The sequence below is a fragment of the Oncorhynchus keta genome, chromosome 26 (assembly GCF_023373465.1).
Source record: "Oncorhynchus keta strain PuntledgeMale-10-30-2019 chromosome 26, Oket_V2, whole genome shotgun sequence".
Taxonomy (NCBI): Eukaryota; Metazoa; Chordata; class Actinopteri; order Salmoniformes; family Salmonidae; genus Oncorhynchus; species Oncorhynchus keta.
This window is the reverse complement of record NC_068446.1, coordinates 40,927,936-40,950,028: the sequence shown is the minus strand read 5'-3', so window position 1 is coordinate 40,950,028 and position 22,093 is coordinate 40,927,936. Positions and strand designations below refer to the sequence as shown.

General features: G+C 44.1%; 1 protein-coding gene and 1 long non-coding RNA gene across 2 annotated transcripts in view; one reads left to right on the top strand and one right to left on the bottom strand.

The window, feature by feature from the left end:
• The window catches only part of LOC118374997 (neuroplastin-like), a 59,992-nt gene that overhangs the window by 23,138 nt on the left and 14,761 nt on the right, over positions 1-22,093 (top strand). The window contains exons 2-3 of the mRNA XM_035761490.2: positions 14,597-14,771; positions 15,356-15,450. Coding sequence (XP_035617383.2) covers positions 14,597-14,771; positions 15,356-15,450 — 270 coding nt within the window. The remainder of the gene's footprint in view (positions 1-14,596; positions 14,772-15,355; positions 15,451-22,093) is intronic.
• Positions 10,718-11,519, bottom strand: LOC127912106 (uncharacterized). Its single transcript, XR_008080768.1, has 3 exons — positions 11,403-11,519; positions 10,839-10,866; positions 10,718-10,764 (listed from the first exon to the last, which is right to left on the bottom strand). It is a non-coding gene; the product is annotated as an uncharacterized LOC127912106 (long non-coding RNA).

Genomic DNA, 22,093 nt, shown 5'->3' with positions numbered 1-22,093 from the left:
TCTTTGATAAAAACTAAAAGTCTTCATTTAATGATAGTAAAGACACGACACAAGTCAGTTAAGAACAAATTCTTATTTTCAATGACGGCCTAGGAACAGTGGGTTAACCGCCTTGTTCAGGGGCAGAACGACAGATTTTTAGCTTGTCAGCTCGGGGGATTCGATCTTGCAACCGTTTCGGGTTACTAGCCCCAACGCTTTAACCACTAAGCTATCCCATTTAGCCGCCCCATTTAGGTCACTGACGGTGTAACACAAAGGTTATTACGTTTTTTAATTTTTTTTTATTTTACTCAGTCGATCGCTGTCTGGTTTCTAACATCACCATATTATTTGCTGTGATATTTTTCTGATTCTGATTGAGTCTACCGTAGCCTTATGATTTAACATTTTACTTCTCTTTTTTTTCCCTCCCAACTGATTCCTTTTTGTTTATCCTTTCTCATTCTCTCACCTTTTCATCCATCCTACACACTTACCCTTTATCTCTACCCTCCCCGGCTCACTTGGATGGTTGCACACTATTCTCCTTTGGGATGGCAACACTACTCTCTATTCTCATCCTCTCCTGTGGATGACAACACTACTCTCTACTCTCATCCTCTCCTCCACCTCCATAGCTGGCTTTGTGAAGTCTCCCCTGTCTGAAACCAAACTAACAGGCGACACCTTTGAGTTAAACTGTGACGTGGTCGGTAACCCGACCCCAGAGGTTCAGTGGTGGTACTCTGAGATCAACCGGGCCGACTCCTTCCGCCAGCTCTGGGACGGTGCCCGTAAACGTCGCGTGTCCATCAACACGGCGTACGGAACCAACGGCGTGAGCGTTCTGGGCGTCACGCTTCTCGGTCTGGAGGATTTTGGGACGTACGAATGTCGGGCCAGTAATGATCCAAGGCGTAACGATCTGCACCAAGCCTCTGCCTGGATCAGAGCACAAGCTACCATTACTATGCTGCAGAGTGAGTGGTCAGAGACAGTAGAGTAACCCCCACGCCCCTCAGGGTTAGCGGCTCCATTAGTAGCCAGTCCCAATTCATCCCTACCCTTCCCCATATCAATCAATCAAATTTACATCCAGCATAAAACCCCAAACAGCAAGCAATGCAGGTGTAGAAGCACGGTGGCTAGGAAAAACTCCCTAGAAAGGCTGGAACCTAGGAAGAAACCTAGAGAGGAACCAGGCTCTGAGGGATGGCCAGTCCTCTTATGGCTGTGCCGGGTGGAGATTATAACAGAACATGACCAAGATGTTCAAACGTTCATAGATAACCAGCATGGCCAAATAATAATAGTCACAGTAGAGAGAGAGAGAGAGAGAGAGAGAGAGAGAGAGAGAGAGAGAGAGAGAGAGAGAGAGAGAGAGAGAGAGAGAGAGAGAGAGAGAGAGAGAGAGAGAGAGAGAGAGAGAGAGAGAGAGAGAGAGAGAGAGAGAGAGAGAGAGAGAGAGAGAGAGAGAGAGAGAGAGAGAGAGAGAGAGAGAGAGAGAGAGAGAGAGAGAGAGAGAGAGAGAGAGAGAGAGAGAGAGAGAGAGAGAGAGAGAGAGAGAGAGAGAGAGAGAGAGAGAGAGAGAGAGAGAGAGAGAGAGAGAGAGAGAGAGAGAGAGAGAGAGAGAGAGAGAGAGAGAGAGAGAGAGAGAGAGAGAGAGAGAGAGAGAGAGAGAGAGAGAGAGAGAGAGAGAGAGAGAGAGAGAGAGAGAGAGAGAGAGAGAGAGAGAGACTGGAGGCTGAGACAGGAGTGACCCTTTGATGTTTTGTACCTCTGTGAGGTGTAAGCAACATGGTTGATTCTACACGACTAGTTCAGCCCTCATGGGGTTAGCAACTCAACTAGCTCTACCTGTGTACTTCCAAAAGCCACCCTTCAAAAACCTCCAGGTCATCCACCAGTTCCCTTATAGAAGCCGTCACTGTATTATATCATGTTATATCGTATTATATTGTATTACATCGTATTGTATCATATTGTATTATATCGTATCGTATTGTATCATATTGTATCGTATTGTATTGTATCATATCGTATTACATTGTATTGTATTGTATTATATTGTATCATATCGTATTACATCTTATTGTATTACATCGTATTGTATTGTATCATATTGTATCATATCGTATTACATCTTATCGTATTGTATTGTATCATATTGTATCATATCGTATTACATTACATCGTATTGTATCGTATTGTTGTCACGGCTGTCGTAAGGAGAGGACCAAGGTGCAGCGTGGTAAGCGTACATTTTCTTTATTGAATCAAAATGATGCCAAACAAAATAATAAACACAACAAAAACAAACCGTGAAGCTCAAAGGCAAAGTGCCCTAAACAAAGTCAACTTCCCACGATAGACCGCTGTCCCTGATTGAGAACCATACCCGGCCAAAACATAGAAATAGAAAATCATAGAAACACAAAACATAGAATACCCACCCCAACTCACGCCCTGACCAAACCAAAATAGAGACATAAAAAGGATATCTAAGGGCGGGACAGTTGTATCGTATTATATAGTATTACATTGTATTGTATCATATTGTATCGTATTACATCACATTACATTGTATTACATCGTATTACATTGTATTGTATTACATCGTATTACATTGTATTGTATCATATTGTATTGTATCGTATTGTATTGTGTTGTATTACATTGTTTTGTATCGTATTACATCGTATTTTATTGTATTACATAGTATTGTATTGTATCGTATTATATTGTATTGTATCGTATTACATCATATTATATCGTATTATCTCCCAGAGAAATAGAAGTGCAGTGAATGTAAGTAACCTAATCTATGTTCCTTTACCAGTTATCTCCATTTTAACATATGTAGCCTGAGAAACAAGGTTCATGAAATAGACAACTTATTAACATCAGAAAACATTCATATTCGGCCGTCTCTGGAAAAACACTTAGATAATTCCTTTAAAGAAATATATTTTATTTCACCTTTATTTAACCAGGTAAACCAGTTGAGAACAAGTTCTCATTTACAACTGCGACCTGCTATGATACCGTTGATGATACAGTAGTAGCTGTACATGGTTATAGAATATACAGGAAAGATAGAAATGCAAATGGAGGAAGTGTTGTCATGTATTTCCAGAGTCATTTTTCTGTTAGGCGTAATATGTAATATAGCTACAGGTTAATCTACCTAAACTAAAGCCTATTCTCAAAGTTGCTATAGAAACCACCAAGTGGTAAAAGTCAGTATTTGGACTAGACAATATGTGTGAAATGTTGGATAATGTAATGTGATATCAACAGAGAGGTATATTTTCTGGGTGACCTAAATATTGTCTGGTTGTGATCAAAAATGTAATAGCCATATCTAGAAAAAAAAGACTGGACCTAAAATTGTGTAAAAACGATCATACAAGAGGTTTTGTAATGATTTCTATGTCGAATATGTGAAAAAATATTTTGTAGGTCTAATGTGTGTAATGAGGAACATCCGGATGCTTCACTTGAAGCAGTTATGAAACGGCTTCTTCCGGTTACTGATAGTTATGGGCCCATCAAGAAACAAACATTTAAAACTGCCAAATCCCCATGGGATTGATGCTTCTTCCGGTTACTGATAGGCATGGGCCCATCAAGAAACAAACATTTAAAACTGCCAAATCCCCATGGGATTGATGCTTCTTCCGGTTACTGATAGTCATGGGCCCATCAAGAAACAAACATTTAAAACTGCCAAATCCCCATGGGATTGATGCTTCTTCCGGTTACTGATAGTCATGGGCCCATCAAGAAACAAACATTTAAAACTGCCAAATCCCCATGGGATTGATGCTTCTTCCGGTTACTGATAGTCATGGGCCCATCAAGAAACAAACATTTAAAACTGCCAAATCCCCATGGGATTGATGCTTCTTCCGGTTACTGATAGTCATGGGCCCATCAAGAAACAAACATTTAAAACTGCCAAATCCCCATGGGATTGATGCTTCTTCCGGTTACTGATAGTTATGGGCCCATCAAGAAACAAACATTTAAAACTGCCAAATCCCCATGGGATTGATGCTTCTTCCGGTTACTGATAGTCATGGGCCCATCAAGAAACAAACATTTAAAACTGCCAAATCCCCATGGGATTGATGCTTCTTCCGGTTACTGATAGTTATGGGCCCATCAAGAAACAAACATTTAAAACTGCCAAATCCCCATGGGATTGATGCTTCTTCCGGTTACTGATAGTTATGGGCCCATCAAGAAACAAACATTTAAAACTGCCAAATCCCCATGGGATCGATGATGATTTTAAAAACTGTATGGCTGAGAGGGATGAAGCAAAGAGAATAGTAAATCATTCAACACAGCAGACTGGCAAACACACAGTCAATTGAGAAATCACCTAACTAAACTAAACGTGTCTGTAAAAATGTATGTCAGTCTCTCCTGGCTCAAAGTTGAGTGATTGACTGCATCTCTATTGGTCTTTGTGCGAGGTATTGATGTGTTGAAAGTACCGAACTGTCTGTTCAAGCAGTTGGCACACAGTTCACACGCTCATCGGTACAACACAAGACATGCAACCAGCCGTCTCTTCACAGTCCCCAGGTCCAGAACAAAGGCTGGGAAACACACACAGTGTTAAATAGAGCCACGACGACATGGAACTCTCTGGTAACCCAGGTAACTCAAACAAGCAATAACACTAAATAACACTTTACCGCACAAAGGGGACTGTGAAGAGCCATTTTATATACCTTGTATTATAATGTGCACTGTATTATGTATTAGACCTAGATATCGTGTGTATGTGCTGATATGTAGGCTATGTGTGACAGTTTAAATGTATGTATTTCAGTCCTTGACTAATAATATTCTGTGTTATGTATTATGTCATGTTTCATGTGGACGCCAGGAAGAGTAGCTGATGCCTTTTTAGCAGCTAATGGGGTTCCTAATGAATACCAAATCACCAACCATACACCCTGGAAATGAATAAATAGCAGAGCTCTCCCTCTGTGCCCCCCCATACATCCTGAAAATCAAGAACGATCTCCCTCTGTGCCTAAGCTCCTTAGTTAGCAGCTTCACTAGACCTCCCAGTGTACCCCATGCAGCCTCCTAGGTCTTGCAGCTTCTCCCAGTGTACCCCATACAGCCTCCTAGGTCTTGCAACATCTCACAGTGTACCCCATACAGCCTCCGAGGTCTTGCAGCTTCTCCCAGTGTACCCCATACAGCCTCCTAGGTCTTGCAGCATCTCACAGTGTACCCCATACAGCCTCCTAGGTCTTGCAGCTTCTCCCAGTGTACCCCATACAGCCTCCTAGGTCTTGCAGCATCTCACAGTGTACCCCATACAGCCTCCTAGGTCTTGCAGCATCTCACAGTGTACCCCATACAGCCTCCTAGGTCTTGCAGATTCTCCCAGTGTATCCCATGCAGCCTCCTAGGTATTGCAGCTTACACTGAGACCAGTGTTTAGTAAGGTTCTCTCCCGTCTACACTGAGACCATAGTGTTTAGTAAGGTTCCCTCCCGTCATCTACACTGAGACCATAGTGTTTAGTAAGGTTCCCTCCCGTCTACACTGAGACCATAGTGTTTAGTAAGGTTCCCTCCTGTCTACACTGAGACCATAGTGTTTAGTAAGGTTCTCTCCTGTCTACACTGAGACCATAGTGTTTAGTAAGGTTCTCTCCCGTCTACACTGAGACCATAGTGTTTAGTAAGGTTCCCTCCCGTCTACACTGAGACCATAGTGTTTAGTAAGGTTCCCTCCCGTCTACACTGAGACCATAGTGTTTAGTAAGGTTCCCTCCCGTCTACACTGAGACCATAGTGTTTAGTAAGGTTCCCTCCCGTCTACACTGAGACCATAGTGTTTAGTAAGGTTCCCTCCCGTCTACACTGAGACCATAGTGTTTAGTAAGGTTCCCTCCCGTCTACACTGAGACCATAGTGTTTAGTAAGGTTCTCTCCCGTCATCTACACTGAGACCATAGTGTTTAGTAAGGTTCCCTCCCGTCATCTACACTGAGACCATAGTGTTTAGTAAGGTTCCCTCCCGTCTACACTGAGACCATAGTGTTTAGTAAGGTTCCCTCCCGTCTACACTGAGACCATAGTGTTTAGTAAGGTTCCCTCCCGTCTACACTGAGACCATAGTGTTTAGTAAGGTTCCCTCCCGTCTACACTGAGACCATAGTGTTTAGTAAGGTTCCCTCCCGTCTTCTACACTGAGACCATAGTGTTTAGTAAGGTTCCCTCCCGTCTACACTGAGACCATAGTGTTTAGTAAGGTTCCCTCCTGTCTACACTGAGACCATAGTGTTTAGTAAGGTTCCCTCCCGTCTACACTGAGACCATAGTGTTTAGTAAGGTTCCCTCCCGTCTACACTGAGACCATAGTGTTTAGTAAGGTTCCCTCCCGTCTACACTGAGACCATAGTGTTTAGTAAGGTTCCCTCCCGTCTACACTGAGACCATAGTGTTTAGTAAGGTTCCCTCCCGTCTACACTGAGACCATAGTGTTTAGTAAGGTTCTCTCCCGTCTACACTGAGACCATAGTGTTTAGTAAGGTTCCCTCCCGTCTACACTGAGACCATAGTGTTTAGTAAGGTTCTTCCCGTCTACACTGAGACCATAGTGTTTAGTAAGGTTCCCTCCTGTCTACACTGAGACCATAGTGTTTAGTAAGGTTCCCTCCCGTCTACACTGAGACCATAGTGTTTAGTAAGGTTCCCTCCCGTCTACACTGAGACCATAGTGTTTAGTAAGGTTCCCTCCCGTCTACACTGAGACCATAGTGTTTAGTAAGGTTCCCTCCCGTCTACACTGAGACCATAGTGTTTAGTAAGGTTCCCTCCCGTCTACACTGAGACCATAGTGTTTAGTAAGGTTCCCTCCCGTCTACACTGAGACCATAGTGTTTAGTAAGGTTCCCTCCCGTCTACACTGAGACCATAGTGTTTAGTAAGGTTCCCTCCCGTCTACACTGAGACCATAGTGTTTAGTAAGGTTCCTCCCGTCTACACTGAGACCATAGTGTTTAGTAAGGTTCCCTCCCGTCTACACTGAGACCATAGTGTTTAGTAAGGTTCCTCCCGCCATCTACACTGAGACCATAGTGTTTAGTAAGGTTCCCTCCCGTCATCTACACTGAGACCATAGTGTTTAGTAAGGTTCCCTCCTGTCTACACTGAGACCATAGTGTTCAGTAAGGTTCCCTCCCACCGTCTACACTGAGACCATAGTGTTTAGTAAGGTTCCCTCCCGTCTACACTGAGACCATAGTGTTTAGTAAGGTTCCCTCCCGTCTACACTGAGAACATAGTGTTTAGTAAGGTTCCCTCCCGTCTACACTGAGACCATAGTGTTTAGTAAGGTTCCCTCCCGTCTACACTGAGACCATAGTGTTTAGTAAGGTTCCCTCCCACCGTCTACACTGAGACCATAGTGTTTAGTAAGGTTCCCTCCCGTCTACACTGAGACCATAGTGTTTAGTAAGGTTCCCTCCCGTCTACACTGAGACCATAGTGTTTAGTAAGGTTCCCTCCCGTCTACACTGAGACCATAGTGTTTAGTAAGGTTCCCTCCCGTCTACACTGAGACCATAGTGTTTAGTAAGGTTCCCTCCCACCGTCTACACTGAGACCATAGTGTTTAGTAAGGTTCCCTCCCGTCTACACTGAGACCATAGTGTTTAGTAAGGTTCCCTCCCGTCTACACTGAGACCATAGTGTTTAGTAAGGTTCCCTCCCGTCTACACTGAGACCATAGTGTTTAGTAAGGTTCCCTCCCCGTCTACACTGAGACCATAGTGTTTAGTAAGGTTCCTCCCGTCTACACTGAGACCATAGTGTTTAGTAAGGTTCCCTCCCACCGTCTACACTGAGACCATAGTGTTTAGTAAGGTTCCCTCCCGTCTACACTGAGAACATAGTGTTTAGTAAGGTTCCCTCCCGTCTACACTGAGACCATAGTGTTTAGTAAGGTTCCTCCCGTCTACACTGAGACCATAGTGTTTAGTAAGGTTCCCTCCCACCGTCTACACTGAGACCATAGTGTTTAGTAAGGTTCCCTCCCGTCTACACTGAGAACATAGTGTTTAGTAAGGTTCCCTCCCGTCTACACTGAGACCATAGTGTTTAGTAAGGTTCCTCCCGTCTACACTGAGACCATAGTGTTTAGTAAGGTTCCCTCCCGCCATCTACACTGAGACCATAGTGTTTAGTAAGGTTCCCTCCCCCATCTACACTGAGACCATAGTGTTTAGTAAGGTTCCCTCCCGTCTACACTGAGACCATAGTGTTTAGTAAGGTTCCCTCCCGTCTACACTGAGACCATAGTGTTTAGTAAGGTTCCCTCCCGTCTACACTGAGACCATAGTGTTTAGTAAGGTTCCCTCCCGTCTACACTGAGACCATAGTGTTTAGTAAGGTTCCCTCCCGTCTACACTGAGACCATAGTGTTTAGTAAGGTTCCCTCCCGTCTACACTGAGACCATAGTGTTTAGTAAGGTTCCTCCCGTCTACACTGAGACCATAGTGTTTAGTAAGGTTCCCTCCCACCGTCATCTACACTGAGACCATAGTGTTTAGTAAGGTTCCCTCCCATCTACACTGAGACCATAGTGTTTAGTAAGGTTCCCTCCCGTCTACACTGAGACCATAGTGTTTAGTAAGGTTCCTCCTGTCTACACTGAGACCATAGTGTTTAGTAAGGTTCCTCCCGTCTACACTGAGACCATAGTGTTTAGTAAGGTTCCCTCCCGTCTACACTGAGACCATAGTGTTTAGTAAGGTTCCCTCCCACCGTCTACACGACCATAGTGTTTAGTAATGTTCTCTCCCGCCGACTCTGATACGATAGTGTTGAGTAGTGAGGCTTCCCCCCGTCTACACTGAGACCATAGTGTTTAGTAAGGTTCTCTCCCGTCATCTACACTGAGACCATAGTGTTTAGTAAGGTTCCCTCCCGTCTACACTGAGACCATAGTGTTTAGTAAGGTTCCCTCCCGTCTACACTGAGACCATAGTGTTTAGTAAGGTTCCTCCCGTCTACACTGAGACCATAGTGTTTAGTAAGGTTCCCTCCCGTCTTCTACACTGAGACCATAGTGTTTAGTAAGGTTCCCTCCCCCGTCTACACTGAGACCATAGTGTTTAGTAAGGTTCTCTCCTGTCTACACTGAGAACATAGTGTTCAGTAAGGTTCCCTCCCGTCTACACTGAGACCATAGTGTTTAGTAAGGTTCCCTCCCGTCTACACTGAGACCATAGTGTTTAGTAAGGTTCCCTCCCGTCTACACTGAGACCATAGTGTTTAGTAAGGTTCTCTCCCGTCATCTACACTGAGACCATAGTGTTTAGTAAGGTTCCCTCCCATCTACACTGAGACCATAGTGTTTAGTAAGGTTCCCTCCCATCTACACTGAGACCATAGTGTTTAGTAAGGTTCCTCCCACCGTCTACACTGAGACCATAGTGTTTAGTAAGGTTCCCTCCCGTCTACACTGAGACCATAGTGTTTAGTAAGGTTCCCTCCCGTCTACACTGAGACCATAGTGTTTAGTAAGGTTCCCTCCCGTCTACACTGAGACCATAGTGTTTAGTAAGGTTCCCTCCCGTCTACACTGAGACCATAGTGTTTAGTAAGGTTCTCTCCCGTCATCTACACTGAGACCATAGTGTTTAGTAAGGTTCCCTCCCGTCTACACTGAGACCATAGTGTTTAGTAAGGTTCCCTCCCGTCTACACTGAGACCATAGTGTTTAGTAAGGTTCCCTCCCATCTACACTGAGACCATAGTGTTTAGTAAGGTTCCCTCCCGTCTACACTGAGACCATAGTGTTTAGTAAGGTTCCCTCCTGTCTACACTGAGACCATAGTGTTTAGTAAGGTTCTCTCCTGTCTACACTGAGACCATAGTGTTTAGTAAGGTTCCCTCTTCACTCAACATCCTCTGTTTTCTTCTTTCTCCTTCTCGTAGGCCTACTACCTTATGTTTCTCCTACCTAACCCATCTCACCCATGTTACCCATCTCACCCACCCTAACCTAACTAACCCATCTCACCCATGTTACCCATCTCACCCACAATAACCTAACTAACCCATCTCACCCACCCTAACCTAACTAACCCATCTCACCCACCCTAACCTACCTAACCCATCTCACCCACCCTAACCTATCTAACCCATCTCACCCACCCCTAACCTATCTAACCCATCTCACCCACCCTAACCTATCTAACCCATCTCACCCACGTTACCCATCTCACCCACCCTAACCTATCTAACCCATCTCACCCATCCTAACCTAACTAACCCATCTCACCCACCCTAACCTAACTAACCCATCTCACTCATGTTACCCATCTCACCCACCCTAACCTATCTAACCCATCTCACCCACCCTAACCTAAACTCAACCCATCTCACTCATGTTACCCATCTCACCCACCCCTAACCTATCTAGGAAAAACCCATCTCACCAAATCCTAGGAAGAAACCTAAGGAACCCATCTCACCCATCCTAACATGACCAAACAAATGTTCATAAACCCATCTCACCCATCCTAACCAGGTGGAAACTAACCCATCTCACCCATCCTCCGAGAGAGAGAGAAAGAAAGAGAGAATTAGAGAACACACTTAGAACCCATCTCACCCATCCTAACCTAACTAACCCATCTCACCCACCCTAACCTAACTAACCCATCTCAGGGCCAAACAGGAATGTTACCCATCTCACCCACCCTAACCTATCTAACCCATCTCACCCACCCTAACCTAACTAACCCATCTCACTCATGTTACCCATCTCACCCACCCTAACCTATCTAACCCATCTCACCCATCCTAACCTAACTAACCCATCTCACCCATCCTAACCTAACTAACCCATCTCACCCATCTCACCCATCCTAACCTAACTAACCCATCTCACCCACCCTAACCTAACTAACCCATCTCACCCATCCTAACCTAACTAACCCATCTCACCCACCCTAACCTAACTAACCCATCTCACCCATCCTAACCTATCTAACCCATCTCACCCACCCTAACCCATCTCACCCATGTTACCCATCTCACCCACCCTAACCTATCTAACCCATCTCACCCATCCTAACCTAACCCATCTCACTCATGTTACCCATCTCACCCACCCTAACCTATCTAACCCATCTCACCCATCCTAACCTAACTAACCCATCTCACCCACCCTAACCCATCTCACCCATCCTAACCTAACTAACCCATCTCACCCATCCTAACCTAACTAACCCATCTCACTCATGTTACCCATCTCACCCACCCTAACCTATCTAACCCATCTCACCCATCCTAACCTAACTAACCCATCTCACCCACCCTAACCCATCTCACCCATCCTAACCTAACTAACCCATCTCACCCACCCTAACCTAACTAACCCATCTCACCCATCCTAACCTAACTAACCCATCTCACCCATCCTAACCTAACTAACCCATCTCACCCATCCTAACCTAACTAACCCATCTAACCCACCCTAACCCATCTCACCCATCCTAACCTAACTAACCCATCTCACCCATCCTAACCTAACTAACCCATCTCACCCATCCTAACCTAACTAACCCATCTCACCCATCCTAACCTAACTAACCCATCTCACCCATCCTAACCTAACTAACCCATCTCACTCATGTTACCCATCTCACCCACCCTAACCTATCTAACCCATCTCACCCATCCTAACCTAACTAACCCATCTGCACCGATACTTTGATTTCCCTTTCATTTTGTCCTTTTGTGTTCTTTCATATTTCATTCTTAGAAATGTTTGTGTATGTTAGGGTAGCTCCACACTTTTAAACATGGGTTTGGACAGTCTCATGTATTTACATTTGAGTCATTTTGCAGACACTCATATCCAGTGAATATGTACTGTATCTATACTGAACAAAAATGTAAATGCAACATGCAACAATTTCAAAGATTTTACTGAGTTACAGTTCATATAAGAAAATCTGTCATTTTAAATAGGCCCTAATCTATGGATTTCACATGACTGGTAATACAGATATACATATTTTGGTCACAGATACCTTTTTTTTTTTTTAAGTAATGGTGTGGATCAGAGAACCAGTCAGTATCTGGTGTGACCATTTGCCTCATGCAGCACAACACAACTCCTTCGCATAGAGTTGATCAGGTTGTTGATCAGGCCTGTTGTGGCCTGTAGAATGTTGTCCCACTCCTCTTCAATGGCTGTGTGAAGTTGCTAGATATTGGCGAGAACTGGAACACACTGTCGTACACGTTGATCCAGAGCATCCCAAACATGCTCAGTAGGTGACATGTCTGGTGAGTATGCAGGCCATGGAAGAACTGAGACATTTTCAGCTTCCAGGAATTGCCGTGCATTATCACGCTGAAACATGAGGTGATGGCGGCGGATGAATGGCATGTCAATGGGCCTCAGGATCTCGCCATGTTATCCCTGTGCATTCAAATTGCCATCGATAAAATGCAATTGTGTTAATTGTCCGTAGCTTATGCTTGCTCATAGCATAACCCCACTGCCACCATGGGGCACTCTGTTCACAGCGTTGACATCAGCAAACCGCTCGTCCACACGACGTCATACACGTGTTCTGTGGTTGTGACGCCGGTTGGACGTACTGCCAAATTCTCTAAAATGACATTGGAGGCGGCTTATGGTAGAGAAATTAACATTCAATTATCTGGCAAAAGCTCTGGTGGACATTCCTGTAGTCAGCATGCCAATTCCACACTCCCTCAAAACTTGAGTCATCTGTGGCATTGTGTTGGGTGACAAAACTGCACATTTTTAGAGTGGCCCTTTTATTGTGCCCAGCACAAGGTGCACTTGTGTAATGATCATGCTATTTAATCCTGTTCTTGATATGCCACACCTGTCAGGTGGATGGATTATCTTGTCAAATGAGAAATGCTCCCGAACAGGAATGTAAATACATTGGTGCACAACAATTTTTGAGAAATAAGCTTTTTTGTGCGTATGGAAAAATTCTGGGATCTTTTATTTCAGCTCATGAAACATAAGACAAACACTTTACATGTTGCGTTTATATTTTTGTTCAGCATATATAAATATATATGGTTCAGGGTTACGAAGGACATGGAAACCTATCAAACACTAGCCCTAAATCACTACCCAGTCCCAGAACCCTGACTTCTAACCTTTAACCCCTATGTCAGCTCTACAACCTTCTGTGCTGAATTGCTGGATGCCAAGTAGATTTCAAACCAACACTGACTGCTCTGTCTGCAAATCAATGGAGGTAGAGACCAGAGCCATTTATAGACATCCTGTTTATGTGTATGGCTCTGGTATGGGAAAGTACTTATACTGTATGTGTATGGCTCTGGTATGGGAAAGTACTTATACTGTATGTGTATGGCTCTGGTATGGGAAAGTACTTATACTGTATGTGTATGGCTCTGGTTTGGGAAAGTACTCATACTGTATGTGTACGGCTCTGGTAGGGGAAAGTACTCATACTGTACAGTATGTGTATGGCTCTGGTTTGGGAAAGTACTCATACTGTATGTGTATGGCTCTGGTAGGGGAAAGTACTCATACTGTATGTGTATGGCTCGGCTTATACTGTACAGTATGTGTATGGCTCTGGTTTGGGAAAGTACTCATACTGGCTCTGGTAGGGGAAAGTACTGTATGTGCGCTCTGTATGGGAAAGTACTCATACTGTATGTGTATGGCTCTGGAATGGGGCTCTGGTACGGCTCTGGTATGGGAAAAACGGTATGTGTACTCATACTCATACTGTATGTGTATGGGGTACTCATACTGGTACTGCTCTGGTATGGGAAAGTACTCATACTGTACAGTATGTGTGCGACTCTGATATGGGAAAGTACTCATACTGTATGTGTACGGCTCTGGTAGGGGAAAGTACTCATACTGTATGTGTACGGCTCTGGTATGGGAAAGTACTCATACTGTACAGTATGTGTACGGCTCTGGTATGGGAAAGTACTCATACTGTATGTGTACGACTCTGGTATGGGAAAGTACTCATACTGTATGTGTACGGCTCTGGTATGGGAAAGTACTCATACTGTACAGTATGTGTACGGCTCTGGTATGGGAAAGTACTCATACTGTATGTGTACGACTCTGGTATGGGAAAGTACTCATACTGTATGTGTACTGCTCTGGTATGGGAAAGTACTCATACTGTATGTGCCTACCACTCACTCATTGTGCTTGTTTGAAGTGAACTACAGGGTTGTTTAGTAACACAAGCATGTGTGATGTCTCTATCAGAGCTGGGGTCAATTCCATTTCAATTCAGTCAATTCTGGGAGGAGCCTGAAATTCCAATCCAATTGTCCTCATTGCTTTTCAACTCATTTCAATGAACTACATTGAAAATGACAAGAATAAGATACCATTTGAAATGGAATTGACCTTAACACCGATGTCTTATCGGTGTTTCAGAGCCTTTCATCAACTGAAATGTACATTTTCCTAATTGTTTTTCAGTTCATTGGAAACGTCAGTTTAACTTCATGTGTTGAATCTATTGAAATGGAATTGAATATCGGAAGTATTTTATTGGTGTTTCAGAGCCTTCCATCAACTCGTCGGACCACATCATGCTGCCCACTGATCACCACAGCCTGCCCATCACTTTGCAGTGCAACCTAACTTCAGCCCACAGTGCCCACAAGGAGAGCTTCTGGATGAAGAATGGGGAGGAGATCCAAGAGACCCGCGGAGAGAGAGCCAACACTGAGTACTAGTACGTCCCCATCTATAAGGGTTTAACAACAGTCATGGCAGGGAGAGTTTAGATCATTATCTGTCCTCCTATTTCCTTATTTATTCCTTATATGTAATAAAGCTCTTATTGGTTAATAAAGTAGATCGGTTGGGCCCTCTTGTCTCTTCCTCAACTCTTTTTTTGAATTGACGTCCTAGTGAATATTTTTGATGATTGATTAGTGGCCTTCAGTCCTATTTAGTGTTGTGTTGAGGATCCCTGGCTGTCACGCTGGAGACCGGGGTTCATTTCCCCCGACGGGGGAGGCTTAAACATATAAGTGTTGACTAACTTTGAAAAGATCCTCTCTGCTGTGTTAGAATTCTGGGGGTTTCTTGATTGTTCCTGATTATTAGAGATGTTGAAGATGGGTTGGTGTAGGTGCTACAGTATTTGCCCCGCTTGGCCCCTTATGGGTAACAGTCCTCTAACCTAAGTACACATTTCTGAAGAAACAACAGATTATTGGGACGCAGGCAATGCCTCTGACATCAGAGTGCCTTTCAGAGTTAGAACTAAACCAGGATTGATTGACTTGTGGTGTTTGTTTTGTGTAAATCCAGCCTGAAGAAGCCCCGAGGAGAGGATTCAGGGGAGTACATGTGTGTCTACACCTTCGATCAGGCCCCGTCTGCTAACGCCACCATCGAGATTAAAGGTACGACATATCCCTAACCCTCCGTTAACATAACATAGTGTTGTATGAAGTTAGCCACACCATCGAGATTAAAGGTACGACCTATCCCTAACCCTCCGTTAACATAACATAGTGTTGTATGAAGTTAGGAAATTAAACGACCTATCCCTAACCCTCCGTTAACATAACATAGTGTTGTATGAGGTTAGCCACACCATCGAGATTAAAGGTACGACATATCCCTAACCCTCCGTTAACATAACATAGTGTTGTATGAGGTTAGCCACACCATCGAGATTAAAGGTACGACCTATCCCTAACCCTCCGTTAACATAACATAGTGTTGTATGAGGTTAGCCACACCATCGAGATTAAAGGTACGACATATCCCTAACCCTCCGTTAACATAACATAGTGTTGTATGAGGTTAGCCACACCATCGAGATTAAAGGTACGACCTATCCCTAACCCTCCGTTAACATAACATAGTGTTGTATGAGGTTAGCCACATCCCATAACGAGTGTTGTATGAGGTTAGCCATACCAGAGATTAAAGGTACGACTATCCCTAACCCTCCGTTAACATAACATAGTGTTGAATAGTAATTCATCCCTAACCCTCCGTTAACATAACATAGTGTTGTATGAGGTTCACATGAATCATATCCCTAACCCTCCGTTAACATAACATAGTGTTGTATGAGGTTAGCCACACCATCGAGATTAAAGGTACAGTACTACTCCCACCCGCCAGTGTTGAATAGTAATTCACATGAGTCATTCACATGAATCATTCGCGAGTCATTCACATTCACATGAATCATTGACATGAATCATTCCAAGGCGCAATGATGACCTAATAGGCTGCCCAATTTAGCACTGTCATATAGTCCCTGAAATACCGCCTTTCATAGGGCCTCCCTGCCTACATCAGACCTGGGTTCAAATACTATTTCAGGTATTTCAATTACTTTTTAATATATTTCCAAAACAAGTATTCAGATAACCTTTATTTGAAAAAACAAGTAGTACAATATTGGAATGTATTTGGAGATACACTTGGAAGGTGTTTGAAAATACTCAAATACACTGACTCACACATTCCCATGCATTGAATCCAGGTATTTGATAATATTATTTGAAAAAATTATTAACTAAAATACTCAAAAGTACTTGTTTTGTGCAGTGTATTTGAAAATACTAAAATAAGACAGGAAAAACATATTTAAATAACAAATACTCAAATACACATGTATTTGTCCCCATGTCTGGCCTACACCACCAGTGAGTGTTGAAAGGTAAACATTGTATTAGGTACACCTCGTTCACAAAAATGGATCGCTTCTACAAACAGTGAGTCACATGGCTGTGGCTTGCTACTCTATATAAAGCAGGCAGACAGGCATCGAGGCATTCAGTTACTGTTTGATTAAACGTTAGAATACGCAAAGCTAGTGACCTAAGCAACTCTGAGCATGGTATGATCATCAGTGCCAGGCGTGTCGGATCCAGTATCTCAGAAATGTCCTCCTGACACGACAGTGTCTAGGGTTTACTGAGAATGGTGCGACAGGCCTCCCGAGTGGCACAGTGGTCTAAGGCACTGCATCGCAGTGCTAGCTGTGCCACCAGAGATTCTGGGGTCGAGTCCAGGCTCTGTCGTGACCGGGAGACCCATGGGGCGGCGCACAATTGGCCCAGCGTCGTCCGGGTTAGGAGAGGTTGTGGCCGGCAGGGATGTCCTTGTCCCATCGGGCACTAGTGACTCCTGTGGTGGGCCTGGCGCATTACACGCTGACACGGTCGCCAGGTGTACGGTGTTTTCTTCGACACATTGGTACGGCTTAAGTGGGCATTTTGGGCATTGTGTCAAGAAGCAGTGCGGCTTGGCAGGGTTGTGTTTCGGAGTACGCACGGCTCTCGACATTCGCCTCTCCCGAGTCCGTACGAGAGTTGCAGCGATGAGACAAAACTGTAACTACCAACAGGATACCACGAAATTGGGGAGAAAAAGAGGTTAAAAAAAAACAAGAGAGAGAGAGAGAAATGGTGCAAGAAACAAAAAACATCCAGTCAGTGGCAGTCCTGTGGCAGTCCTGTGGCAGTCCTGTGGCAGTCCTGTGGCAGTCCTGTGGCAGTCCTGTGGGCGAGAACAGATAATTGATGAGAGAAGTCGAAGGGAAATGCAAGCTAACAGGTGGGCCACAAATGGACAACATCTCGGAACTCATCGATCCTTGTCACCGATGGGCTATTGCAGCAGACGACTTCACCTGGTTCCGCTCCTATCAGCGAAAAACAAGAAGAAGAAGTGGTGCCAGTGGGCACGACATCACCAACACTGGACAATTGAGGAGTGGGAAAACGTTGCCTGGTCCAACGAATGCTGTTACATCACGCTGATGGCAGAGTCCGGATTCAGCGTAAAACTTGCTTTTGCCAGCCAATCATCTGTGGACTGAACTGACATGGTTTGTAAATAATAATGTGAATAATAATAGTCCTTCCACAGTGACCTTTCAGTGACCGGATTCTGAATTCTTATTCCTTACACTCATTGCTGCTCCTTTATTCGCACACATGCACGCACACACACACACACACACACACACACACACACACACACACACACACACACACACACACACACACACACACACACACACACACACACACACACACACACACACACACACACACACACACACACACACACACACACACACACACACACACCGTAAACACACGCACCGTACACAAACACAAACACACACAGCAGTGAATGGATTCCCATGGAGCTAGTACTGATCGTTCCCAATAGACAGCAAGAGATACCTTCATTTAGGATTAGAGCGAATGCAGAGTGTTTATGAATCAAGATGCCATAACAACAGAACAACAGCTGTTAAATGAATAACACAGGTTATTCAAAGGTTGATCATTACCCACGAGGCAATGTACAGCTGGAGATGCTGTTGTAATTGAATCTCAGCGTACAATTGTAATTGATGATTTTAATATTTACTAGAGCATACTTATTCTAATAGAGAACTCTATATACCTTCACATTGGAATTGGAACGACAGTTTAAATTCTGTAATAGACTGATTTGGAATGTAATGGAACCCTGCCCTGATGTTAGTACACCAATGGGGTTCTATTATGAGATAATACTATTAGTGAAACTATCATTACTTTCATTGGTTGCGTCCTAAGTGGTGCCCTGAAATGGTGCCCTATTCCTTTTATAGTGCACTTCTTTTGACCATATCCTATAGGGTTCTATGTAGTGGGAAGTAATATTTGATACACTATATTATATAAACATCACATACGACTCGTTAGAAGACTAAGCCATTCTCTTATTAAAAGCGTTATCTGACTCCATAAAGATAATTAGCAATATGCAAGAGCCTACGGTTGAGTTAGAGTAATAGACAATGAAGAAATGGCTGAGAATGTAATTCTAAATACAAGTGTATTTGATTACGCTGTAGAACGAATGGATAGACATGCAAGCCCTAAAGCTTAAGTTACAAAGCATTAACAAGGCATTATTCTGAGGGAGGGAGGGGGGGGAGGGAGGGAGGGAAAGGAGGGAGGGAGGAGGGAGGGAGGGAGGGAGGGAGGGAGGGAGGGAGGGAAGGAGGGAGGGAGGGAGGGAGGGAGGGAGTAGGTTTCTCACCACAGCAAGTCAGGGACACAAGAGAAATAATCATTCATCTAAGACCATTTTTTATGCATCTGAGATGTTTGGACTCAGGATCTGAATTGTTGACCAATAGTATTAATGTAAAGGTAACCTCCAATCAGATATCACATGTACATGATGTAACCTCTACTTATCAGAGTTTAAACAATGAGGTTGGTATGACAACACAGAGAATGCTGAATTCTTAAGACAACACAGAGAATGCTGAATTCTTAAGACAACACAGAGCATGCTTAATTCTTAGGACAACACAGAGAATTATGAATTCTTAAGACAACACAGAGGAAATTCTTGCATCTAGTTGATAAGAAGAGTCACTTCGTGCCCTGGGTCGCCCTACATCTATAGGTATATACACAGTACAGGAAATGGGCTGGGCTGGCCTACATCTATAGATCTATACACATTACAGGAAATGGGCTGCCCTACATCTATAGATATTTACACAGTACAGGAAATGGGCTGGGCTGGCCTACATCTATAGATCTATACACATTACAGGAAATGGGCTGCCCTACATCTATAGATATTTACACAGTACAAGAAATGGGATGGGCTGGCCTATATCTATAGGTCTATACACAGTACAGGAAATGGGCTGGGCTGCCCTATATCTATAGGTCTATACACAGTACAGGAAATGGGCTGGGCTGGCCTATATCTATAGGTCTATACACAGTACAGGAAATGGGCTGGGCTGGCCTATATCTATAGGTCTATACACAGTACAGGAAATGGGCTGGGCTGGCCTATATCTATAGGTCTATACACAGTACAGGAAATGGGCTGGGCTGGCCTATATCTATAGGTCTATACACAGTACAGGAAATGGGCTGGGCAGCCCTACATCTATAGGTCTATATATAGTACAGGAAATGGGCTGCCCTACATCTATAGGTTTATACACAGTACAGGAAATGGGCTGGGCTGGCCTATATCTATAGGTCTATACACAGTACAGGAAATGGGCTGGGCTGCCCTATATCTATAGGTCTATACACAGTACAGGAAATGGGCTGGGCAGCCCTACATCTATAGGTCTATATATAGTACAGGAAATGGGCTGCCCTACATCTATAGGTTTATACACAGTACAGGAAATGGGCTGGGCTGGCCTATATCTATAGGTCTATACACAGTACAGGAAATGGGCTGGGCTGCCCTATATCTATAGGTCTATACACAGTACAGGAAATGGGCTGGGCTGGCCTATATCTATAGGTCTATACACAGTACAGGAAATGGGCTGGGCTGGCCTATATCTATAGGTCTATACACAGTACAGGAAATGGGCTGGGCTGGCCTATATCTATAGGTCTATACACAGTACAGGAAATGGGCTGGGCTGGCCTATATCTATAGGTCTATACACAGTACAGGAAATGGGCTGGGCAGCCCTACATCTATAGGTCTATATATAGTACAGGAAATGGGCTGCCCTACATCTATAGGTTTATACACAGTACAGGAAATGGGCTGGGCTGCCCTATATCTATAGGTCTATACACAGTACAGGAAATGGCCTGCCCTACATCTATAGATATTTACACAGTACAGGAAATGGGCTGGGCTGCCCTACATCTATAGGTCTATATATAGTACAGGAAATGGGCTGGGCTGGCCTATATCTATAGGTCTATACACAGTACAGGAAATGGGCTGGGCAGCCCTACATCTATAGGTCTATATATAGTACAGGAAATGGGCTGGCCTATATCTATAGGTCTATACACATTACAGGAAATGGCCTGCCCTACATCTATAGGTCTATACACAGTACAGGAAATGGGCTGGGCAGCCCTACATCTATAGGTCTATACACAGTACAGGAAATGGACAGGGCAGCCCTACATCTATAGGTCTATACACAGTACAGGAAATGGACAGGGCAGCCCTACATCTATAGGTCTATATATAGTACAGGAAATGGGCTGCCCTACATTTATAGGTCTATACACAGTACAGGAAATGGACAGGGCAGCCCTACATCTATAGGTCTATACACAGTACAGGAAATGGGCTGGGCTGGCCTACATCTATAGGTCTATACACAGTACAGGAAATGGGCTGGGCTGGTCTACATCTATAGGTCTATACACAGTACAGGAAATGGCCTGCCCTACATCTATAGGTCTATACACAGTACAGGAAATGGGCTGCCCTACATCTATAGGTTTATACACAGTACAGGAAATGGCCTGCCCTACATCTATAGGTCTATACACAGTACAGGAAATGGGCTGGGCTGGGCTGGCCTACATCTTTAGGTCTATACACCGTACAGTAAATGGGCTGGGCTGCCCTACATCTTTAGGTCTATACACAGTATAGAAATGGGCTGGGCTACATCTATAGGTCTATACACCGTACAGTAAATGGGCTGGGCTGCCCCTACATCTTTAGGTCTATACACAGTACATGAAATGGGCTGGCCTACATCTATAGGTCTATACACCGTACAGTAAATGGGCTGGGCTGCCTTACATCTTTAGGTCTATACACCGTACAGGAAATGGTCTGCCCTACATCTATAGGGCTATACACAGTACAGGAAATGGGCTGGGCTGCCCTACATCTATAGGTCTACACACAGTACAGGAAATGGGCTGCACTACATCTATAGCTCTATACACAGTACAGGAAATGGGCTGCCCTACATCTATATGGCATATATATATATATATATATATATATAGCTCTATACACAGTACAGGAAATGGCCTGCCCTACATCTATAGGTTTATACACAGTACAGGAAATGGGCTGGGCTGGCCTACATCTATAGGTCTATACACCATACAGGAAATGGCCTACCCTACATCTATACGTCTATACACAGTACAGGAAATGGGCTGCCCTACATCTTTAGGTCTATACACAGTACAGGAAATGGGCTGCACTACATCTATAGGTCTATACACAGTACAGGAAATGGGCTGCCCTACATCTATA